This window comes from Vitis vinifera, chromosome 12 (genome assembly GCF_030704535.1).
Source record: "Vitis vinifera cultivar Pinot Noir 40024 chromosome 12, ASM3070453v1".
Classification (NCBI taxonomy): Eukaryota; Viridiplantae; Streptophyta; class Magnoliopsida; order Vitales; family Vitaceae; genus Vitis; species Vitis vinifera.
In genome coordinates this window covers 5,039,990-5,053,748 of record NC_081816.1, presented here as the reverse complement: position 1 = coordinate 5,053,748, position 13,759 = coordinate 5,039,990, and the positions used below count along the sequence as shown (strand labels likewise).

Sequence of the window (13,759 nt, the reverse complement as noted above, 5' to 3'; positions counted from 1 at the left end):
AGACTCTAGCAAGGATGGCAATGGGACGGGTCACCCCCATTCCAACCTCGTCCCATTTATTAAAATTAATTTTCATCTTTGCCCCATTTAAAAAATTAAACAGGGAGGGATGGGTATGAGAAATTTTCATACTCGCCCCACCCCATCCCACCCAGTTTAACTTTTTTTTTTTAATTTAAATTTTTTTAATTATATTAAAATAAATATATTTTATAAATAATTAAATTATTATATTTTTTATAACTTATTTTATTAAAAAAAAATATTTCATTATTATCTACATAGTAAAAATAGTAAAATAAAAATTAATTTAATTTAATTTTAAAAATTAATTTTATATATAATATGGTGGGATGAGACAAGACAACACCCAAATTCACCCCAAGTTTTAAAAAAATTTCCAAACCCATCCTAAACCCATTTAGTTAAAATTCAAATCCATTCCATTAAGGATGGGACGGGCAAGTACTCAAAAAAATCCACCCCATTACCATCCGTAGACTCCAATTAGTTACAAGAAAGTATATAGAGGTTTAGTTTAAAATGTATAGAATAAAATTGTCAACTTATCTATGAAATACATAAATCATTAATTAAATAAGATAATCATAACTAATTAGAGGGATTGAATAGGTGGTGCTCAATTATCACTTGTTCCACGTAGGAAAAAGATCATAAACTTTTTGCTATCCCAAGATATTTTTTAGTAATCTTGAGATTTTAAATTATTTTATTTTTATATAAAAAGTTAAATAAATGAAAAAATTTAAAATAATATATCAAAATAATTTATTCACTTTAAATTTATTTTTTCTTTCCTTTTATTTTTCTCCTCTTTTCTTTCTTTCTTTTGCATTTCCTTTCAAACTCTTCAAAATCAAACAAAGTCTAATGTTACATTTTATAAATGAGTTTAGAAGTTAATCACTAAGGTATCATCATTAAATAGTTTGTAGGAAATGTAAAAGTTTATTGTCAATAATTAGTTTTATAGATGAATTATGATTTTTTTTTTTCACCAAAATTTGGTTCCTAAAAATCAATTGTTTTAGTAAAGGTTTTAATTCTGCACATTTTGATGAGAAAACTCTAATTTAAATTTTATGCTATGCCATTTGATTACTACCTTTTTCTCATCAAATCCGCAACAGGGTACTTCAAAGAAAATGACATAGTGGGGTTTATATATTCATGTGTTTTTTTATTTGTTAAATAATGATATTTCTCAAATTAATCATTTTGGGATTTCCAAGATTTTTTTTTCTTTTTTTCTTTTCTAAAAAATTTTAAAGCAAAGACAAATATGCATTGATCAGTATGGATGAATGGAGTATTTATTGAAATATATATAGAGTATTTCACATATTACAGCTCCAGAAACTACAGATTTATATGACAAATGATCATGTACAACACCACCAATATATTGAAGTTCTGATCACACTAAGCATTTATTCATAACATGCTTTGTCTACCAAGTCATTGAGATAATGCTGAAAGAAGCAACAAACATAGGAGAAGATGGAGCTAGCATACATCATCAACAGGGCAAGCTAATCTTCCTGTTTGATTTCGGGGCTTTCAGATGCCCATACCAGTATAAGGAACGGATAATAGGAGATGTACCTAAGGATACGATTAGTAGACTTACTTGGGAGGAAGAGTAAAAGAAAGGGTACTGAGAGACTGAAAAGGCAGATGATTCCAATAATGAAGACAACAATTGCAAGCCAATGAAGATTACTGACCACCAAGGAAACACCTGCCATGAAGCCGAAGGACATTGCATAAAGGGCCAGCCCCAATAATGGCAATGCAAATCTGAAGGCAGTATCCATCAAATTGAGATCACCTAACTGTGCCCAGATGAAGATGATTGCCGCGAGGATGGAGGTATACATAGCAATGGTATTGCAGATGACGAACATATGGAACATATTTCTCATCAGAAAGATAGCCATGCCTGTTGTCGCCTCGCGTATCCGGTGGTCCACGTTGCTGCTAGATGGATGGACACGCGATTCTCAACACACAAGGGGTTCTTGATTCAGCGGTTTGTACCTGCAAAAGGCATCCGGACAGGGTGTCCGGACACACCCTCCGATGGTTTTGTTAGCCATGATAAGAGAGAGAGAGATATAAATCAGTTGGCCTTTCACTAGGTATCAAAAGGTTACCAGGGGATCCCCTTCTTCTGCGTGTGAAGGCATATATATACAACTTCAGGGGTACTGCTCCTTTCATTAATGGTGAGGAGATATTTTATGTTGTAATGATGATAATAGGTGCCAGTAGGAGCATTATCATCTTACGAATGGCTGTCAGAGACCATGGTAGGTGATGCGGCTGTCAGAGATCGTGGGAAATGGTTATGTAGAATGATCGTGGGAAGTGACTTGCTGTCACTTCCTCTTGTCTTCTCACTCTGCAGGTGACAAGATGTGGGTCATGGCTGCTTGTTGTGATTGCGTGTAAGACTCGCTTTACTTTAATTGACCATCCAGACGATTTATATCCGGATGGCTCATGCTGATTATCCGGATGTGTTGTGGAGACTATCCGGATGTCTACGCTCTGCCAGCGTCGTTTGCTCTTCCTTGGATAGGAGAAGCTGAAATGTCGTTTGCCTTTCCTTGAGGCGGTCCGGATAGGATAACTGCACCATGCATATCCTCAGGGGAATCCGGATGATGAAGGTCCGGCTGATAACACATGCCATGCGTCACTATGAGCTGCGTGCCACGTGTTTCCCAAGGGGAGGGGTCCCTACATTGCCCCCCTTTTTAACTTCCTATTTTGCCCGAAAAAATGGGCGGGTTAAAAATAACTGGCTTTTGAAAATTGAAGAGGTCCCTTCGTCTGACTGGGCCACGTGGCGAGTGGGGGTGCGGAAGCCAAAAAGGCATTTATGACAAGCCGCCGACCCTGTGTATCCCCAGGCAATATGTCGTTTCAATGATAACATGGCTGTCCTGCTATAAATAGGGCACTGTACCTCTTTTTGCATTTTTTTCTACTGCATTCTCTTGAGAGCCTTTCTTCTTCTTGCTTTTTCCTGCGCCCTTTGCTTCTCTGAGAAAAAACTTCGAAAGCTCTTTTGTACCGGTGTTTTTGTATCGCGACTTCGTTTGTTTGCTGCTGGTGATTTTGTACCGAGACAGTAACCGTTCTTCTTCTTCAGAGCTTTATTTGGTACGTACCTCTTTGCTACTGTCATTCCTTTGGTTGCGTTTGCTGGTTCTTTAAACTTGGTTTCTGGCTTGCTTGGGCATTGTTTTGGGCAAGTCGCTTGCAATTGTTGTTGAATGTTGGTACTTTGTTGGTGTTCGGGGGGGGGTTTTTGAGGGGTTTTTCTGACTGCTTTGGGTTAGGGTTTGTGTATTTTCTGACTGCTTGGTTTGAACAGTTGCATTGCTTTTGTATGTAGATTTTGGTTTGGCTTTGTGGTAAGAAATGGCTCCAAAAAAGACTGTTTCATCTGCCCGGGTTAGCGAGGCTGGCGAAAAGGCGATAGACAAATTAAATGTGAAGGAGTTCCGGGAGCGGTTCTGCATTCCAAATGACGTATCTATAGACTTGGTGAACGAGGAGGCGGCTATGCCTACTGAGAAAGGTGAAGAAAACGTTATCCTCTTCACAAATGAACAATTCAACGCGGGGCTCCGGTTCCCTCTGCCGGCGTTGTTCAAGGAATTCCTCCACTTCTCTCAGGTTCCACCCATCTTCATTCATCCCAACCTTGTCCGGGTGCTGATGGGATGCAGCATCATCAACATGCTGTACAGCCTCGACCTTACGCTACTGGAAGTGTTCTTTGTCTATTCCCTGAAGAAAGCAAAAAATGATATTTTCAATGTGTCCGCGCACCTGCCCTCCCTTCAAGTGGTGACAGAGCTGCCAGATTCGACAAATGGAGGGGCGAAGGGGCTGGTGGCGGTCCGGGGTGGATGGGCGGGGCTATTGGAGCGTGCGTCGAGGCCCTTTTCTCCAAATTATACCTTAAAAATTCCGGGTATTCTTGTTTTGCGATTCTTTGTCCGGATTTTACTTTGCTGATTTTTTTTTTTTTTTTTTTTGGACGGAATTCTCACATTTTGTTGCTGTCAATGCAGGTCTGGAATTGAGGGGCCACCTTGTGGATTGGGTGGAAAATGCGTCCTTCGCCTGTGTCTGCAAATTATTCGAGATAAATCCCAAGGAGAGGGCCTACAAGACATTGCTTTCCGCGTGGAATTTGATGGCGGTCGTCCGGGAGTCCCAGGAATATGTTATCAATATTCTCCCCAGGAAACTAGCAAAGGATGAGATAGTACCTGGGGAGCATTATACTCTGAAGGAGCTCCCCCTGTATCAGGAAGCTAAAGAGGCTGATGGTGAAAGACGGCGAAAGCTCCTGGAGGATCGAGATCAGAAAAAAAATGAAGGCACTATCCGGAAGGCTCCCGGACAGAAGCGGGGTTCGGACTCTCCTCCAAAGAAAACTCCAGCAAAAAGGAGGAAGCTGGTGAAGAAGAATGGGAAGGATGTGAAGGAACCCACTCCTCCCAGGGAGTTTCCTCCTCCGCAAATTACCTATGAGGGGGAAGTAATGATAGAGGAGCCAGTAAACGCTGCTCCGCACTCTATCTCAAGCGGCCCCGGACGCATCTCGGGGTTGAACCATTCGGGCACTTCCTTGGCCGCGGTTGCGCGTCTGGCTAACGTGGCTGAGGAAGCTGCGTCTATCAACCGTCCGGGCAACCTTAATCCGGATGCTGATGCAGCTGAAACGACCCCGTTGGAGGAAGCGGGGGCAGAAAGCCAAAGTCAGCCTTCCGACGACCCGGATCGCTTAGCCATAATCCCGGTGAAAGGGCCTCCTTCAAAGAAGCCGCGTTCGACGCGCGATCTACGGTCCGGACTCCTTGGCGGCTTCAAGAGCGGCAGCAAGAGATTGAAGTTAGCTGCGCTTCTGCCCATGACGCTCATCCGGATGGAGGCGAGGTGGAGATGGCAACTGAGACTTCGGCCGCCCCGGTAATAATTCCGGCTGAAGATGTATCCGGACAGATGCGTCCGGACGAAGATGTGGAGGTCCCGAATCCGGGACAAGAGTCACCTTCTGTTTCCTCATCTGAGGAGGAACCTGCTGACGATGCAGCTCCTGCTAGCCCTTTCAGCTACGCGGAGTTGGAAGTTAAGCTAAAACAGATTACACCCGACTGGAAAGCCATCAAGCCCTCTGCTAAGATGTTTGATATGATAGAAACGGTATACCGTTGTCTTGTGCTTTTGCTTTTTGACTCTTTGTTGCACTGATGTGTTTGTTGTAGTACGATTTATGTCTTTGCTTTTCTTGTTTGTGTGTCAGCTGGTGAGGGGCCTCCGCGGCATGGCTCAACAACACGATCTTTTTACTCAGCTGCTGCAGACTGCAGACTATATGAAGACCTTCTCCTCTCGACGCCGAGAGATTGAAAATCAGCTGCGTCTGAGAATGGAGGAGGCTGAGGCCAGTCTATCCACCATGCGAGAGGAAAATGAAGCCCTCCGAGTGGAGTTGGCTGAGGCGAAGAGTCGAGAAGAATCGACTATGGGCCGCCTACATGAGGCGGAAGGTGAGGCAGCCCGGCTGAGGGATGAAGTGAATCAACTCCGGACAGAAGTTTCGAATGAAAAGAAACAGAAGGAAGACTTGCAGCTGCGCCTGGATGTGCAAAAAGAAGAACTCGAACGGGAGTTTGCTGTGGAAAGGGAGGAACTTGCAGCGGATTACCAGCAACAAGTGGATGATACGTTTATCTTTGGGTATCGCTGCTGCATGAAGAAGAACGGCATCAAGCGAGATACCCCTTCAATTCCTCCAGGTGAAGAAAAAAAGCTCCATGAGAAGCCCGCTCCCTGATAGTTTATCTCTTTTTGCAATTTTTCTGCTGTAATTTTTCTTTCTGTATTTTTGTGGTCCGGAGGTCTCTTTGTAATTACATTTATTCATATCAATAAAAACATACTTCTTTCTCATTTGCACTTGTGTATACTTTTTATTGATAGTACTGCTTTAAATTGGACACATTCCATGGTCTGAGTAACGGAGTGCCATCTAGCTTTTGTAAATGATAGGCTCCATTTTCGTTTGCCTTAGACACTATGTAGGGTCCTTCCCAATTGGCTTGGAACTTTCCTGCGCCTATTTCAGCAGTATTTTCAAAAACTTTTCTAAGTACTAGCGTACCATTTTTGAAGTTTCTGGGCCTGACTTTTCGATTGTAATGCGCTGATGCCCTTTGTTGATAATCTGCCATCCGGATGGCCGCGCTTTCTTTGACTTCGTTTGCCCAGTCCAAATTTCTTCCTAGTTCCGTGTTGGCATCTTCTTGTTTTGCTGCATCGGTCCGGATAGTAGGAAGACCTATTTCAATGGGAATGACTGCATCCATTCCATATGTGAGGGCGAAAGGAGTGTTTCCTGTCGGTCGTCCGGGTGTGGTTCGATAGGCCCACAGGACGCCGGGTAGCTCCTCCACCCACTTCCCTTTGGCTTGCTCAAGCCTTTTCTTTAAGGCATTGATTAGAGTTTTGTTTGTGGCTTCCGCCTGCCCATTGCTTTGAGGATAACGCGGCGTGGAGTATGAATTCCGAATATTCAGTTCCGAACAGAAATTCCTGAATGCAATGCTGTCAAATTGTGGACCATTGTCAGCTATGATGGTTTGGGGAATTCCAAAGCGGCAAACAATGTTCTTCCATACGAATTTGGTGACATCTTTATCTTTGATGCTTGCATATGCTTCAGCTTCTACCCATTTACTGAAGTAATCAGTGGCGACAAGGAGGAATTTCTTCTGGGCAGGTGCTGCTGGGAGGGGTCCCACTATGTCCATGCCCCACTGCGCGAAAGGCCATGGGCCTGAGACTGATTTCAATACTGCCGATGGCATATGTGGAATGGGAGCGTATTTTTGACATTTATCACATTTTTGGACATATGCTGCCGCGTCTTTCTTCATTGTTGGCCAATAGTATCCTTGTGAATGAGCTCTATGTGCCAGGGATCGTCCTCCCATATGATTTCCGCATATTCCCTCATGTAATTCAGCTAGCACATACTGGGCCTCTGAATGCCCAAGACAGCGAAGATAAGGCCCTGTGAAGGATCGCTTGTACAGGTGCCCCCCAATCAGGGTGAAACGGGCAGCTTGCACCGGGATTTTGTGCGCTTGTTTAGGATCTTCGGGTAAAGTGCCTGTCCGGAGATATTCTGCAATATCATGCGTCCATTCTTGATCATTCGCTTGGTTTGCCTCAACGGTGTTGCAAGTGGAATTTTCTGCGACAGAGGGATTGGCTTGTACATGGATAGGCAATAGAATGGCTTCTCTGATGGGGAGGGAAGCAGCTATACCGGCCAAGGCGTCAGTGCGCCCGTTGTCAGCTCGCTTAATTTTTTCGATTGTCCACTCGGTGAATTGCTGTAAGGTGCTTCTTACTTTGGCCAAGTATCGCGCCATGCGTGCGTCCTTAGCCTCATATTCTTTCTGGACATGCCTTACCACTAGTTGCGAGTCGCTGTAGATTCGGAGTTTGGAGACGGATAGAGCAAGGGCGAGGTCCAACCCGAACAGGATGGCCTCGTATTCTGCTTCATTGTTAGACGCGGAGAATCCCAGCCGGATGGCTTGCTCCAGATGTTCCCCAGTTGGGGACTGTAGTATGAGCCCAACTCCAGAGCCTGATGAGCGTGAGGCTCCGTCAGAGTGACTGGGCCAGCTTGGACCGGCAGTATGATGTCTCCTAAGGATGTGGTTGATGACCCGTTGAATCCGAATAAGATTCGTCCGGGGTTTTCGAGACCCGCGAGACTATGTCCCATATGGCCAACGACTGATGCTTGCACCAGATCGGCTGAACTGCCTGGGTCGACCAAGATACGTCTTACATCGAAATCTCCTATTTCTAGGGAGAGGATGAGGGCATCGCGATGTGGCTGTAGCGTCCGGGTGGGATCTACTGGTGGGAAAATGATTGTTCCATCTATGGGGCGAGGGCCCTCTCCAGTGAGACCCGGTCGGATGGAATTAATGCGTTCGCGTACTGACGCGGCTCGCAGCAATTTCTGCCTTTTCCTCCTGGAATCGTATTCCTCGTCAGATGGGCCCCCGTTGATATAGTTTATGACAGCCTTGGGGGCGATTGGGGCCCTCGGGGCCCCAGAGTTATGATGTTGAGATGCGTCCCTTCCTCCAGCTTCTGAGCGGAGGTACTGTTTTAAATGTCCTGCTTTGATGAGCCTTTCAACTAGGTACTGGAGGGACCGACATGTCTCTGTTGTATGACCATGGTCTTTGTGGAAGGCGCATTTCTTGCTGCGGTCTCTCATGGATGGGTCCGTTTCGAGGGGTCTAGGCCACCTGAAGTCGGACAACCCTTGGATCATTGGGAGAAGTTTTTCGTATGACACGGATAGGGGTGTGATGGGTGGCCTATCCGGACGACTCGGCCCGTCCTGCCTCCGGTCAACTGGTTTTGGCCGGTCCGGAGGTTTGGCATATCTGTCCGCGTCATTTCTAGAAGCCCGTCCGGCAACCAAAACTTGCTGAGTGGCTGCACGTACGTCATCTTTGAGCATTGAATATTTGTTAGCACGTCTGAACAAATCGTCCATCGTTGTAGGAGGCTTTTTGGCCAGTGATTCGAAAAATGGAGTGCCTGGACAGATGCTTCTCTTGAAGATCTGTAGGACAACATCCATGCTGCAAGCCTCTATTTGAAGTACGGCTTGGCCAAATCGTTTCACAAATTCCCTCAAGGATTCGTTGTCTCTCATTTTTATGTTCTGGAGGGTGCTGATATTCTGCTTGTGTCGAGCAGAGCACAAGTACTGTCCCACGAAAGCTTCAGAGAGGTCCGTGAAATTGTTAACAGAGTTAGGAGGTAGGCGATGAAACCATGAGAGGGCCTGCCCTTGAAGGCTGGCGGGGAATACTTTGCATAGCAATGCATCGTTGCCAATATCGAGCGTCATAAGTTGTCGATAGTGCATGATGTGATCGAAGGGATCGTTGGTCCCATCGTATGTGGAAAACTTTGGTACGAGGAATCCCCTTGGGGGCTCGTAATGGGTGATATGAGAGCAAAAGGGCATGGAGAGCATGTCATCCAGCCTTTTGCTGATGGAGCCAATGGGTGGCTCGTTTGGGAGGTTTCTCCCAGCTGGTCGTTCCGCTAGGTGTGAGTGAACGTTCCGCATCGCTGGGGTGACCATGGGGTCACGATGCGGAGGTACGTTCTGCACCATGGGAGCGATCATAGGATCGGGGCGTGGCGCCTGGGTTGTGGCTACTGGTGGCCTTGATCTCCCAGGCTCTTGTGGGCCTAGTCTTGCGCGCATAGAACTTGACAACTGTGATTTTCTATCATGTTGTCTTTTTGCTGAAAAATGAGTGGAATCTGAGCTTTCCTCACGGGGAGCTCAAGGCATAGGTGTACGTGGCTCATGGGGCCTTGCGTTGTATGCTCCTGGGACAGCTCCTGTTGACCCAGGATATATTGATTCTGGCTCTGGCCTTGAGTTTGCCACCTGGCCTCTTGAATGCTGACGACGAGGAGGACCTGACGTTGAGGCTTGAACGCGTAACACAGCGTTTTCTTCCCTTAACCTCTCCGTCTCCTGGAGGAGAGCTCTTAGCTGTTTTTCGCTCGCCAACTGTCTTTTTTCGATGGCCTGACGCCATTCGAGATTATCTTCCTCCCCTCTACCAGATGATCGACTTTGGGAAGGTGTGGCCATCTTTGCTAGTGACTGAATCAAAATAAAAAGTAAAGCTTCCCACAGACGGCGCCAATGTTGTCGCCTCGCGTATCCAGTGGTCCACGTTGCTGCTAGATGGATGGACACGCGATTCTCAACACACAAGGGGTTCTTGATTCAGCGGTTTGTACCTGCAAAAGGCATCCGGACAGGGTGTCCGGACACACCCTCCGATGGTTTTGTTAGCCATGATAAGAGAGAGAGATATATAAATCAGTTGGCCTTTCACTAGGTATCAAAAGGTTACCAGGGGATCCCCTTCTTCTGCGTGTGAAGGCATATATATACAACTTCAGGGGTACTGCTCCTTTCATTAATGGTGAGGAGATATTTTATGTTGTAATGATGATAATAGGTGCCAGTAGGAGCATTATCATCCTACGAATGGCTGTCAGAGACCATGGTAGGTGATGCGGTTGTCAGAGATCGTGGGAAGTGGTTATGTAGAATGATCGTGGGAAGTGACTTGCTGTCACTTCCTCTTGTCTTCTCACTCTGCAGGTGACAAGATGTGGGCCATGGCTGCTTGTTGTGATTGCGTGTAAGACTCGCTTTACTTTAATTGACCATCCAGACGATTTATATCCGGATGGCTCATGCTGATTATCCGGATGTGTTGTGGAGACTATCCGGATGTCTACGCTCTGCCAGCGTCGTTTGCTCTTCCTTGGATAGGAGAAGCTGAAACGTCGTTTGCCTTTCCTTGAGGCGGTCCGGATAGGATAACTGCACCATGCATATCCTCAGGGGAATCCGGATGATGAAGGTCCGGCTGATAACACGTGCCATGCGTCACTATGAGCTGCGTGCCACGTGTTTCCCAAGGGGAGGGGTCCCTACAATGCCGGCACTTGGATTAGAGCTGTTGTAGCCTCCTGGCATGGTAAAACCAGCAGCAAATGTCACGGTGGCAACAAGGGTCGAAACCAACAAGAGAGTGTTTACTCTGTCCTTGTACTGGTCCGTATTAGGTGATTTAGGCAGTTTTGGTGGGACCTTTGAATTTCCGGCTGGTCGTGTACCAGTAGACTTGAGTGCTGTCCAAATTAGTCTCTGCGTGGTAGAGATAAAAATGTTGCTGTTAATGTAATCGTGAGAAAGAAAAAAAATCAAATGTATGCGTCGTAATAATAACTATAGAAAGTATAAGTAGACTATAATTCCACGAGTTGGGTTTCGAAATATTTTGTTGGGAAGCCATTCTCTTTTCCCTATAAATTCAATGAACACCCACAAGAAGTATGAAATTAAGCAACGTGAAGCAGCAAGAGAGCAACCACAAGCGCACATGATATAGCAGTTCTCTACACTGAAAACCTTTTAGTATGATGCAAAAAATTATTCCAATAAGTCTTTGCCGGCATCAAGAGTATATGCACTTGCTGGAGAAACCTAGCCTAACCTTGGTTGAGCCGCTCTAATCTGGGCGAGGGTGATGGTGATTGAGTTAGGCTCCATAATTTTCTTGACTTTTAGGATATCATGGGATCAAATTGATCTTCTTTTAGTTGAACTAGGTTTTATTAATATCAGTCGGTCCTTCTAGGAAAGAAATACAAACTATGTTGTCCTGATTGATCCTTTTAATAATTCACATGCTTGCATCTAAGAAGGAAAATGCCATAGCATTAACAATGCATGCAGTTCAAGGTGAAACCAATAGTAGTACCCTTCATTCAGAAAACAAGATGCAAATCGTCATATATACCTGGTGCAATGACGTTGGATGCTCCACTGATACAGCAATGTCGAAAGCAGTCTGGCCTTCATTATTCACAAGATTCACATCAACTCTTTTATCCCATGTTAAATAGTTTACGACCTTAGGATGTGCATACGTGGTAGCCAAATGCAGTGGCGTGTTTCCTTCTTTGTCCTTCTCATTTATAAGGTTCTCGAGCCCTTTTTTTTTCATTAGAAAATCGACTACATTATCTTTACCATACTTGGCTGCCACATGAAGAATGTTCTCACCGTGTTTGCTAAGCAATTCTATCGAGTCAGAGGAGACCTGGAGCAACTCTTTGACGATGTCTACATAGCCTCTCATTGATGCAACATGGATGGGTAAGAAGCCTTCGTCGTCCCTATGATATCGATCGAAGTTAGATTGGTCTTTAGCTAACAGCGTTTGAACTCCTTCAAGATATCCAATCGATGCCGCATAATGAAGTGGAGTCATTCCATGTTCATCTCTTTGGTGGACGATCTTCAGGGCTAGTATTTTTTCCAACATCTCTGGCATTTTTTCATCATATATAAAAGAAATTAAAATGAGAACACATTTATGTTTTTCTGTTGAACTAATTATAGAAAAAGTAAATTGGCTTTTTTTTTTTTTTTTCAGCTTTTGCTTCAATATTCCCCGTTCCTAAAAGATTAAAATTTTTATTAATTTATGGGAGATCAATAATGTTTATAACTACTCTTCCCGGCCCAAACCCGTTCTTGTAAATAATATTCTTCATCTTTGTTTTCAAAATCCTAATCCTAGTTTGCCATCTTCTTATTCTTCTTCAAAACCCCACTAGCTCCTAATTCTTAATTTTCCTTTCTAAATCACAAAATTTTAAAATTAACTAAAGAAAATTTGCTGTTGTGGCTTTGTTGCGTGCATATTGGCTGGTTTAAATAGAGGGGAGGCAAAAAGGGCTATAAGAAAGAAGAATTGTTTGGATAGTTTGGGATTGACTTCAAGTGATCATTTAGGTTATGTTTGGTCTGAAAGTTTGAGGGAATATGTGAACACAGAAAATAAAGAAGAAAAATTAAAAAATAAAATAAAATTTAAGTCGATAAATTATTTTTATATATTACTTTAAATTTATTTTACTTATTTAACTATTCTATATAAAAATTAAATAATTTTAAATGATATAAATTTCTTATTAATTTTAATTACTTTCTTTCATGTTTTCCATGGTAAAACAGCATATTAGAAAATCACTTTCCTTAATAATTTTTTTTCAACTATGAGAATCAAATACAGGTTTAAGATTTTATTGGAAATGGTGTTTTTTAGGTTTGAAGAAGAAGAAGAAGAGCAGGAGAATTAAATGGAGATTGAGAATGGGGCGGGTCATACCTTTATTCTTTCCCAGAATGGCACCATGGACTGCCGACTTGGCTTCGCGGTCTCTGTTAATGCTCATGTGCTTCTCAACTTTAGGTTTTCCTATAGCCTCGACGACATGGAAGTAGTGTGCTTCTGCAGCTAGAAACAATGGCGACTTTCCCTCCTTATTCGGATAATGAGCCACTTGGGGATCTGCCTTAATAAGGATCTCCACCACCTCTTCTTGTTTGCAACGGTTTATCAGTGCCTCATGCAACACTGTATTTCCTTCTTTGTTAACAATTCCCAACAATAAAGGCTCAGCCTTCTCTACATCTTGGGATGCGCCACTTCCAGAAGGGCATGAATCCATGACAATCTTAACGAAAGATAAATTCCTTTTTCTAGCAGCAATATGAAGTGCCGTGTCGCCTTTGGAGTTTTTATTTTTGATAAGATCTGGACACTCTCTCACGATGTACTTGGCAAGATCATGGTGTCCAAAGCTTGCTGCTATGTGGAGGCATGTGTTTTTCCGGGGCCTAACTTGGCAGAGAATTTCTGAGTGTTGAAGGTCCTGTTCAGAGGATATCGATTCTAAAATTTGAATAAATTCATCAACACGTCCTCGGGTCGCCTGCATGTACGTGCGGCTGTCCATTAATCTATCCTGCTCCACATCTTCATCTTCATCGGCGGGAGCGACGACTCCTTGTGTGGGAGGAGCACTTCCACTTCCTTGATGAAGCATCTTCTCATTTTCTTCAATTTCCCTATATACTAAGAATGCGAAGCGTATAAAGGATGCTAGCCTCTCCTCCGGAGCAGGGGCGTAGAGTTCATGTGTGGAAGGAGCACTTCTATCTCTAGCCATGCCCACATGTGTGGAAGGAGCACTTCTATCTCTAGCCATGCCC

The 13,759-nt window shown here is 44.1% G+C and overlaps 2 protein-coding genes across 2 annotated transcripts; both read right to left on the bottom strand.

Annotated features, from left to right (window-relative positions):
- Positions 1–1,553: 1,553 nt before the first annotated feature.
- LOC100256773 (protein ACCELERATED CELL DEATH 6-like) lies at positions 1,554–1,961 on the bottom strand. The gene has a single exon (XM_010659042.1). The coding sequence runs from the start codon at positions 1,959–1,961 to the stop codon at positions 1,554–1,556; it is 408 nt and encodes a 135-aa protein (XP_010657344.1).
- Positions 1,962–10,623: 8,662 nt separating this feature from the next.
- LOC109123465 (protein ACCELERATED CELL DEATH 6-like) lies at positions 10,624–13,755 on the bottom strand. The gene is made up of 4 exons (XM_019223363.1): positions 12,873–13,755; positions 11,496–12,025; positions 10,733–10,840; positions 10,624–10,662 (listed from the first exon to the last, which is right to left on the bottom strand). The coding sequence occupies exons 1-4, from the start codon at positions 13,753–13,755 to the stop codon at positions 10,624–10,626; spliced, it is 1,560 nt and encodes a 519-aa protein (XP_019078908.1).
- Positions 13,756–13,759: the final 4 nt, after the last annotated feature.